Raw genomic sequence first — 11,909 nt, 5'->3', positions numbered from 1 at the left:
TTACTTAAAATAATAACTACAAAGTACAATAGTAATAAGCCCTCCTTAAAACATAAATTATCCCGCAGAGAATGTGAAAAAGTTATTTAGATTTTCAATTTTTAAAATACATTGCGAAAACTATACATATCAGAAAGAAACAGTAAAATACACTAAAAATAGGTTATGCACAAAAGAAAAAAACAACTTTTACCATTTTTCAAGCGTTTATTTCCAACAGCCGCTTATCAATGTAATTCATACATTTTTACATTGTATCCAAAATACAAGAACAGTTCAACGATGTATTAAAATATTCAAAACGTTCATATCAAAATATAAACACTGAACAACTAATATCACGGAAAGGAGGAAGTATCACTCAGTAAAAAAGGAAATACAGACGTGTTCAAATTATTATACTCACTCTCGAAAAATGCAAAGTTGATGTAAGAGTTCTAAATTTCAGAGTTCTAGAACATTTAATTTAATAGTTAAACCACCAATATAGGATCCTTCATTTATTTACTGCACAGTTGAAGTGGTGATATCACTGTTGAACAGCAGATGCCATTAATGCGGAGGGAAATAGTGAAAGTGATGTTTCAGTTGTAGATAGCTATTGTGGTTTCTATCAACAAGCTACAGTCTGAAGTGTCGTGGTTGCTGTTGTAAGTTACAATATTCAAAGCGTTCAACAGTTCGAATGGGCCAGTTTAAAATGATCATGACGTGTTTTGTGAATCAATCTTTTATTCTGTGAAGTCTTGTAATCGCAGCATAATAAGAAAAGCAAAAGGACCTGTGAAAGTTAATAAAACACTTCTGGTGGAAGGAAGATACACATGGCGATACATTGCTAGTAGAGTTGGGATAGAACAAAAATCTGCGAGTAGAATCTCTGTTGGAATGAACAAGAGCCAAACCAGGGTTGGAAAGTGTGGACGAAAACCAAAGCTATAGCTAAGTGGTATCAGAAAACTAAAAAAGATTGGCTCTGGGAAACAGAAGTGCAACTTCTAAGAGACAAAATGGCTGAGTATGGCGCAGACGTTTGGCCTGAAAGTGTTCGAAGTACTCTTTGTGCCGAGGGAATAAAAGCACACGGTCAAGAAAGAAAACAGAAATTAGAGTCTACTCCAATCATGGCAAAGAAGTGCCTCGAATGGGCACGAGACCTAGAATATTGGACTGCTGACGATTGGAGAATAGTGTGTTTCAGTGATGAATCCTATGTCTTCGTGTCTGATGAATGTTCACAATATGTGCGACGCCGACCTGGGAGGAATTCAAGTTGGAATGTCTTTAATAAACCGTGAAGCATCCTACTTTAGTCATGGTCTGGGGTGTGATCTCTGCCTTCGGGTCTGGAAGACTGTATATCGTAGAGAGGACAATGAAGCACGACCAATACCTACAAGTTCTTCAAGAAGAACTGCTTTCTCAGACTGCAGTCTGGTTTGATGATGTACAATTCATCTTTATGCATGATGAAGCCCCATGCCACCGTGCCAAAGCTGTGACAAAATTCTTCCAGGGCAACGAAATTAGTGTTCTTCCGTGGCCGGACACTAATCCTGATCTGAACCGATTGAAAACCTTTGGAGCTTCATGAAGGAAAAGCTAAAGAAGAAGCACATTACAACCAATCATCAATTGATCGACGAGATCAACAATTTGTGGTATCATGATGCTGAATTGAAGGCGAAATGTGCTAAACTCGTACATAGGATGCCACAAAAGATAGAAAAGTTAATAAAGAATAAGGGATTTCATACGAAATATTAATCTTTATGTGAGAGAGAATTTTCTTGTAAGTATTTCATTTCACTTTTTGTTTCCAATTTGGATATACACACTGTATAGTAATTATATTTGAATGTTATGTACACATTTGTTTTATTGATATTGACAAGCATATGCCACACCCACTAGAATTAGGACAGAGTTACAAGGTAGTAATTTGGACTAAGTTCGAACATATTTTCTCAGATAATATTGTAAGAACAGTAAAATATTCAGAAACTGAATGTTGAGTCTATAATAATTTGAACACGACTGTAAGTAATAGATACAATATTCATCCTGCAGTGTTCCTCCACAAGACAAATTTTTGCCATCTAGTTTTACAACAAGCAAACGCAATATCAATACATGCGTACGAAAGATATAATGAACTATAGCTTACATCTGGCATTGTAAATTATTAACACCAAGAAAAAATAAACTTATTTCGGAAAACAACATAATGAAAATTCTTATTAAGCTAAAGCACTTTCCTCATCCAATTCAGCCATAGCTCATGAACACAAACAACTTAACACAAGTGGTTAATGAAATGTATGTATGTATATATACAAATGTATGTATATATACAAATTTATTTCACAAAATCTCCTCTTTTATATGTACGAACGTAACATTTACTCGACATATCACGATTTCATGAACATTTTCCTCTTGAAAAGCAAATATGAAAAGATTGTGTATGAATTACTTGTTAATTAGTCTTACAAAAGCAATATTAACAAAAAGAAACAGACTTTTTTCGACATGTTTATGCAATACAAGTTCGAAAAAATAAAGTATTATACTGGCAGAGAATTAGAACTAATTATAACCTTGCCCCTGGAAACCATGTCGTTCAGCATGCTATAGGAAAGTGGATGATCGAAGTTCGATTCTCTACCAGACAGTAACTTCTAGTTCATTGGGTTATTTCAGTTACTATTACACTATTTATACATCTACAAGTACTTACTTCTTTGACATGCTACAATAAGCTACAACTCAAATTTCTATATAATGAGGGAAAACAAAATAATATAAGCTAAAACGCACTCTTAAATTGATTACATTTCCAGTTTTTGAGGACAACTATTCGTATTACGAAGATTCTGATACTTGTGAAACACACTAAAGTGACGTAACAAAATCTGACTTTGATTACAGATAACACTCAGAATTACATTTCTAATTGGCATCCTTTATGTGGAAAGCAAAGCAAAGTGAAAAAAAAAAAAAAACTTCAAAACTACGAAATAACATTTTTATTCTATATTATAACCCAAGTTATGAAGGTAAAATATTTATTCCATGCAGTTTCCACTTCCATCTTGTGGTAAATTTGTAGAAACATTGCAGCGTTATCAAAATTTAAGACGAACCACTGTTTATATAGCACTTTACCAGCTACTTAAAAGTCTGTTCAGAATATACTATATCACAATATACTACACACATCACAAGCACAACATTGAACAAATCAAAACTAACTAGATTTCACTATCGACAACATTAAAAATTGTACTTTTAATTGATATCATTTACCAAAATGTCATGGGATAAGCAACAACTTTTAAAGCTTACACTAACAGATAAAAATTGAAAATAGGGTAATTTTTATCTCCAATGTTTTCCAGTCATTAGTTACAAAACCAGTCAACATACTTTTTAATGTGTTATTGCTGTGCTCATCATCAGGATCAGAGCAAAACGGTCAGAAAGAAAAGGTTAAAATATATTTTAACTTCTATGCTTTGGTTCTAGTAATAGGAAAATCAATATTTAGAAATATATCGACTGACATTATCTGTAATTGGAAAGCACTGCCGGTAAGACTAACCTATTTTCCTTTTTCATCTATGACTTGTTTCAATGTGCTTACGTTACGAAGGTAAGCTGTAACATCTTTATTTCTATGTTAATATATAATGAACATACAGTATGTACGTAAAATATTTATCCCATTATTGAATATTTCTTCCAACAAAACTGTAAAAACATTAACACACTATCAAAATTGAAGAATCTCAGTTTTTCCTATCACATCCTTAAATACCTGATAAGGCACTATATAACAAGATATATCACAAATCACATGCCGCTCACATTCAACTGGAGCATACAACAATAACAAAAAACACTGAAAAAGAAATATTTTACAATAGAAGATCTATATGTTATTTATCCACACGAACACTTTTGATTATGTACAATTATTAGTTTTATCTATATTGAATGTATCACAAGGCTTACAATAAACTTACGATATGTACTTCTTAAATGTAGTTTGATCTTTGTAATATCACAATGAAAAGACATTAGAAAGAGGTATAGTACAGCAGTGCTTGTGTTAGCTACCTCTTAGTTTTTGCACAATACGAACCAACGAATCATGATGGCCCTTTTTGCTACTTCATGCAAATTATGCATAGAGTCGAATTCTGTAGATCCACAGAATTACTATATAAGCCTCTCAATGTATCAAAGAAATCCTGACTAGGCAAACATTTATTTATTTATTTATTTATTTATTTATTACGTTCCCCATCCCTTTTCTTTTCCCATAACCCATTAGCTATTTAAGCTTCACTTTTATTTGTATCTTCAACTTTTAACATTGTTATAGTATTTCATATATTTTGTAGAAGTGGTTCGCAGCATTGCAGAAGAACATGTCAGTACATTTTATTGAATGAAAGTATATGGATTTCTTAAGATTTTCAATTTAGTATGTAAACCAATGTCTGCCGAAACAAACTAAACAGTATTTTACAATACACTTAAAATTAAATATGACGTTAAACTCGAAAGTGAAATTAGTAGTTAGCAGAATCTAATTAAGCACGGCTGGCTCTACTTAATTACGGATTTATTTACTTATTTATTTATTTTATTTTTACCCAGGTCTCTTACCTCACATTACCAGCGAATGAAAGTATTTACTCCTGAAGAGTTGATTTGGATAAGGGCTCATGCAATAAATTCGAAATTTTACAATTTTTTTAAGTTTTCGTCTTACCTTTTACAGATTTTACTTTTTTATCATTATTGTGTTGTATACACTGATAAGCTTTGTGCAGACACGAGTTCATATCCAAACATTCATTTATCCAAATCAAACCTTCGTATGTATTATCTAATGCGTATATTTGTGTGTATGATCATGGAAAATACACTAAAGCCGAAATCTAAAGGCACTAGTATTCAATTCAACAGATTTGAAAAGAACCCGTTTATGATGCAAAATCCAACAGACATGTTCTTGATTTGGTATTTAATAAACAATCATTACGATTTACTATCAACGAAGAGTCTAACAAAACAAGAGGTTTCAATAAAAGTAGTACTGAGTCGCTACCTAGTTGCTGCCGAATACTATCTTATAGATTCATACCACACAATTTCCAAGAAATCCCGCTTTTAAATGCTTACGAAAAAGTATATTCCCAACTTCTATTGTATAAAATACTGTAGACTTCCGAGTATCCTGCTTGCGACTATCCGGCCTAGTTTCTTTTTATCGTAATTAAATTAGGAAGGCAAGGCGTTGCATTGGCAACATTGCCAAGACATTGGAAACGGGCGTCTGCTATGATACTCCTACGTGTCGTGTGCAAAATACAAGTTGTGACAGGAAAAGAGCAGCATTCTGCTCCTTGTTCATTGTTTGGTCAGTGTGTAACGGACCTCAAATACAGTACGCTTGCCGCTTGTTCCTGATTATAACTGTACAGTACGTACAGTACTGTATTCGTAAACTGTTCTTGGGGTATGCTTAATGTTCATAAAGAAATGAGTTCATAGAACTAGGCCTATCCGGCCTGCCCGCCATATTAGGCCAGATACTCGTGAGTCTACTGTATTCTAAAAGAACTAGAAAATGAAATAAAGGTATGAAAATGAAACAACATTGCATTAATTTCCATGACCTTCTTCCCTTATTGTGACTTCCGAGATGAGAGTATAAGGTCCACCGCAGCAGCTAAATTATCGACTATAGCATCTGGCTTCACTTGCGGATGTTTCTCATCTGAAGGCCGGTACTTTCCTGTTCGAACCAAGATACCTTTCATCCCACACGACTGTGCTCCACCAACATCAAACATTATGTCATCCCCAACCATTATAGCCTGAAATACAGAAATTTCTGATATGAGAGGAATTGTACATATATGTTGTTCAAATACTATAATAAAAGATAAAATAATTACTGCAAAATGTAATACCTTTATCCAGTGCTCAAAATATTTTCTTCTGAGATAGGCGGCAATTCTGAAAAATAAGCGCTACAATAATGCAAATCCAATTTGATACGCAGATCTACATGATTTGGCCTTAAATTGCATTTATTCGTATAAAAAGTGTTAGCTAGTGATAAATTTTCGGTAACTCTACTGTTTCTATTGTCAGCAGCAATTTTGAAAAACTGATAATACTAATTTGACACAGTGATCATTGCGAAAGTGTAATATAAAAATACAGAGAAAGAAAGAAAGGCTATTTACAAAAAAATCGACATACTTTTATACAATTTACGGAAAGAAACTCCTCATATGTTAGAGTATATTCCTGTCATAACTTGGAATCACTGATCAAAAAGGCTCGACTTTTTGATCATTTTGAACTGCGAATCTAAAAGATTTCTTGTACAGCTAGACAATAATCAATGAACTTGCTCAATACACTTTACATACACACGATCTTTATCATAGTTTTCTCCTCTGTAATTCCTCATGGCTAATGAATGATGCTGCAAACCAGGCAATCAAATTACTCAGCTTCACTTGTATTTCGACGTGTTTCAAGTTAATTATTAAGGATCAGAGGAAGTTCTGTATTTTATTAGAATTAACAAAGGAAGCAATTGCTAGGTGAAGCCTTTGCTGTATTTTGTTAGAATTATCACAAAAAAACAATTGCTAGATGAAGCCTTTGGAGAACTGTAGACGTTTGAGAATCTATGCTTAAAATATAGTTCTTTTACCCACGAAAATTTCCATTAAGTCTATGCATAAAAGTTGAAATAAGCCTAATTTGAGAATTACGAGCTCGGAAATTGTAAATAAACTCTGAAATTACATAATGCGATGACTTTATCGAAAGCGGTGTACAAAACTTCAGAAGTCTACTTGTAATATTCAATAACGTCTACAATAGTTCAATTCATGAGTATGGTACATAAAGACTTTTATTTATTTATTTATTTATTTTTTATTTTTATTTTTATTTTTTCATTTCATATTGGTAATCTTTCTCAGCAGACTACTAGGACTATTAGATTCAGTATTTTCTTTCATGATTTTCCTGCAAAATACCGAAGACTGTAAATTAAGGACTATTGATTAGGTCTAACTGTGATTTTCTTCGAAATTCTCTATACCTCTTTAAATCATTAGTGGGAGGCACACTGGCTCAGTAGTAGAGAGATCATCTCTGGTGCGAGGAATTCGTGGTTCGATCTCACAGGCCATATGAGTGTGGTGGTTAACACTATCCGTGGATTTACTTAGGATTCTCCCGTTTCCTACCAAATTTTCATTTCACTAATTATTTCATAATCATTCACTTCATCAATCATCCGTCTTATTTGGTACAAAAGTGTTAAATAAAAGATTTTAAGTCATTTCATTAGTATTTACGTCTTGTAGAAATGCTCTAACTCTCTTGTTTACCGACTTCTGTTGAATAACCGACGTCAAGCAGTGCTGAGTCTGATTAATTTCTGAACGGGTGCACAGTTGGTACTTTTCAAATGGTACTGGAACTGTAGGGTCTGCCCAGTGTCGTGACATTCCATTGGGGACAAATATGAACGGAAGAGATAGCGCATTTCAGTAAAAATAATAATAATAATAATAATAATAATAATAATAATAATAATAATAATAATAATAATAATAATAATAATAATAATAATAATAATAATAATAAATAAAAACTGCATCAGTAACGGCCATAGGATCACACATCCTCCAATTTAAAATATTTAGTTGGGTCACCTGATGCTCCTGAATTCTTCAAGTCAGAAAATTTATCTTTTATGTTTTCCTATATACTGTGATGACCGCAACTCAGAAGCCGACTTCGCCTTTAATTTCTTTCTTACACACATTTTCGTGAGTGCAACCACCTCCCAGAGAAGAGATTACGGATACGCCTTGTATAAGAACAGCTGTTTTCCACCAAAGTTCAACTTCAATCTTTCTTACGTTTTATATTACAATACCAGCACTTGAAAAAGTATGTTGAGACTCGATAAATTGCGGAGAATATCAAAAATGAAGGAAGTATTAAAAGTTTACCTCGACATAATTTCGTTCATAAAGAGCCAATTAAAAGAACTCAGCGTAATGAAAAAGGCGTAATCGATTTCATAGTAGATAAAATGACACAAAAGTTTAATGATACAATTATATGCATTCACAGTTTTTAAAAAGAAAAACTCATTCCGCTTGGAAGGGCTAAAGAACATGCTAAATGAGGGTACTACTGTGATATGCTTATTTACTGCATGGGTTGGTTAATGAACACTTAAAAGCGCTACTCATAATAGTGTTGTCTATCCTCGTTGATGGTCCTTAACTTTATCTAAAACTGTTTCTTTTGTGTCACTTCCGTACATTTGTTTATCTACTGTTGTTGAATGAAGAACAGAAAAGAATATGTGGATGGAACGATCAAAATTGAAGAATTGTTTGGAATAGTACGGGGAGGTGGGATTAATAAGAGAGACCATTAGAAAGACTCCCAAGTTAACTAGCACAGTGTTTGAGAAGAAATTATATTTTAAGAATGTGGTAGAAGGAAAATCGGGACAATTGGTGAATGGTATTAAAGGGAATAACCCTACGTCAAAACGAAGAGGCTAGTTCACGACGATGTCTCCAATTTTCTAAATTTGCAGCAAATAAGGTGCAGAATACATATATATGTTTTCCTTATGCGAAGTTTTACTGCGTTATTGTACTCCAGGCTCTATTATCTCACATCAATTGCGTTAATTCATTCATTAAGTTTCTATATTATCTACTAGGGTTGTGAACTTTCCAGTATTTGGCACATTTTTAAAACTTTCTCCCGGTACTGGATTTGATTTAATCTGGAAGCGAATATCTCCCATATTTTTATTTTATTTTATACTTTTTTTTAATGTTATTTATATCTGCGATAGCGCATTAAAACCAATAGATACGAACACAACGTCCACTTCCAGTTATGCCCTGCCAAAGATGGAAATAAACCATAGCATTAAATAAGGACCTGTGTACTGTGCAATCATTTTATAGCTGTATTGTGTACATAAGTTTTAGATCTAAGGATTTTTTTTACTTATTGATAATAGTCGTAATGTCCTAACAGATCTTCCCTCGTATTTTTAAAAAAAGTTGGCAACCTTGCCTTGAATGAAAGTGTGAATTCAACACTAGATACATGTAATCCTAATTCGGTTGTTTAAAGAAGTATTTAAAATTAAGTTTTTATGTGATTTTAATTTTTTTTTTCCTTCCAGTTTTGAGTATCCTACATCTTCATTTTATGGAGACCAGCAACATTATATATTAAAAAAAAAAAAAAAAACTGTCTTAGACCAACAATATGTATATTAGAGAAAGAAATCATTCTTTACCTGATGTGGTTCCACCCCCATATCCTTTAATGCGGTGAGAAAAAAGGCAGACTGTGGTTTACCCATTACTTCTGCTTTAATGTCTACTGCGTACTCCAATGCTGCAGCAAAGGCACCAACATCCAGCATCAAGCCTTCCTGTTCTTTGTAGTATTTCCTACGAAGAAACTTATACAGTTCCACTAGCTATATAAGGAAGTTAATGTGCATAAAATAATCATCAAATATACTAGAATTTTTCACATAGAAAAGACATTTTTCTGAAATTTAAAAAAAAAAAAAAAAAAAGTTTCATTGCATACCGAGTTTATATTTGAACTATTAAAAATATTTCCGGAATCAGTCATAAAATTTTATTACTACGGAATTGAAGTTTGGTATGAAAACTTGAGTTCTCATCTTAAACATAAACGTTTCGTCTTTCAGACGAAAGAAGAAGACAAATATTCATTTCTCAGAGGAATAAAGTGGCAAAATAATCAATTACACAAAAAACTAAATTTTTAAGTATCGAAAATTTTAGAACTACCCTCACACATAACTACTTTGTAATCATTTTTGGAATGATGATAGCTCAACACTTGAAGCACAATTTTTACGATCTCGAGTAATCTACGTCAATGTTCTAATTGATATCTTCATCTTTATACCACTAATTCACTTACTCGCACTTTATATCAATAATATCTGAATCAAATTTTTGCTTATGTTTTAAATGATATTAACTGTAAGATCTATATGAAAGTATCGTGCTTCGGTAGTCAAGTGCTAATCTCTGGTGTTTCAATAATCGCTGCTTCGATCAGAGATGAATTGGGGAATTACCCTACCGAAAAAGTACTCCCCGGATGCATTTTGAATATTTCAATCAGATAGTGTACAAATTAATAATACTATCCTCAACAGAATTTAAACCCTCTGACTGAAAATGAATTCTCTACTGGGTTCGATTAAAGGCATATAACCATAAAGGATGAAAAGTCTGAGTTTCCTTGGGTTTTCCAGTGATATTTTGTACATGTTTTCTTTACCGTAGTCGTAATTCATCATCATTTTCTTCCTCTTTCACTGCTTGCTTTAGCCGCGGATCATACTCGTGAATTTTACGTAGGATCCACGGAAACAGAAAGACAGGAAAATTGTAATCACATGTTCGCAGTCTAGCCTATCGCAAATGAACGATCACATATTAATTTTACCGTAAGTTACTTGCCAAATCACATTTGATGGGAGAAGATTTACGAAAATAGGTAGAGCTCCATCGTAGCTAAGCAGTTAGCGTACGTGCCTTTGGCGTTGGATACCCGGGTTCGATTCCTGGCAGGAGCTCATGTGGTTCGAATCCCATGTTAAGCTGTAGTACACGTCTCATATAGCCTCGCTGTTGAAAGAGACACTAAACTTAAAATTACATCACACCACGAAAATAGGTCAATGTTCAAAATACTATTTCGAATGAGTTTGTAAATATTTTTTTTTTAAGTGATTTAGAAAATCATATTATATACAATACACAGTGTGTTGAAAAAATCGATGACAAACATCGGAAGCAGATTCCTTACACTAAATGGACGAAAAAAGTTCTAATAAACGTGGGCTCGAAAGTAGTCTCGTTTCGGAGGTAAAAGCTAGCGAAAATGGAAAACACAATTTGCAAAACGCCATAGCTAAGAGAACGTTGATCAGGATGGCTTAACGAATTTCGTAGTACATTGCAAAGTTTAAAACTTATGCACTTTATCAATGAACACGCGTGAAAGTCCTTAGGCATAATTGTGACCTCTCTTTGCGTGAATAGTGCACAGGTTGGTATCTTCAAAAATTCCTACAACACAAGATTCACTTGCCTCCTGTGAAGCCATACGAGCTGAGCTTTTGAAGCGAAGATCTGTCTTGAAATCTTGTGTAATTTCACAAACGAGTCGTTGGAAGGGCAGCTTTCGGATAAGCAATTCTGTGCTCACCGACGTATTACTCGCATAGCCACAATACCAGGCCTGTAACCATGCTTTTTAACTCCACCGATAGCTGAAGCACTCTTTCTCGCAGCTTTGGTAGCAAGCTGCTTCCTACGAGCTTTGCTTAGAATAGATTTCCTAGCTGTCTGGTACGTGCCACTCTGACTGTCCCGAGTTCTTTCAAGTATGGGTTTTATCTAAATATCCATGTTTCAGAATCCTGTGGTACGTGTGCAATATATTTTATAAGAGAAGTAGGTGTAAAGAGAGGAACTTTCTAAGTACTAAGTACGCAAGTTTGTAATGTATTTCGTCTGTAAGTAACAAATATGATTTTCTTTCTCTGTTGTTGATATCAAATAAGTGATACTGTATCACATTTTACTTTTATGTAACACCGTTTTTTTTTTTTTTTTTTCTCTAAGTTACGCAACCACACAGCAGCAATTGTTATTCTCAAAGAAACGTGTTTACTAAGTATTCCAAATCAATTTCCATTACTGAATATTTTACATTATTGACGTGAGCATAGCGAACTCCTACCATTTGACTCAATCGGC

At 33.5% G+C, this 11,909-nt stretch overlaps 1 protein-coding gene across 1 annotated transcript in view; it reads right to left on the bottom strand.

Annotated features, from left to right (window-relative positions):
• Positions 1-187: 187 nt before the first annotated feature.
• Positions 188-11,909, bottom strand: part of LOC145666774 (phospholysine phosphohistidine inorganic pyrophosphate phosphatase-like) — a 78,377-nt gene continuing 66,655 nt past the window's right edge. Inside the window, exons 4-5 of the mRNA XM_081734327.1 lie at positions 9,392-9,548; positions 188-5,894 (exon numbers count right to left, since the gene is read on the bottom strand). Of these exons, the coding sequence (XP_081590453.1) occupies positions 5,703-5,894; positions 9,392-9,548 (349 nt within the window). The 3' untranslated portion in view covers positions 188-5,702. The remainder of the gene's footprint in view (positions 5,895-9,391; positions 9,549-11,909) is intronic.

This window comes from Thermobia domestica, chromosome 12 (assembly GCF_964235325.1).
Source record: "Thermobia domestica chromosome 12, izTheDome1.hap1.1, whole genome shotgun sequence".
Taxonomy (NCBI): domain Eukaryota; kingdom Metazoa; phylum Arthropoda; class Insecta; order Zygentoma; family Lepismatidae; genus Thermobia; species Thermobia domestica.
The sequence above is the reverse complement of the archived record's forward strand: the minus strand, read 5'-3'. Positions and strand labels throughout refer to the sequence as shown.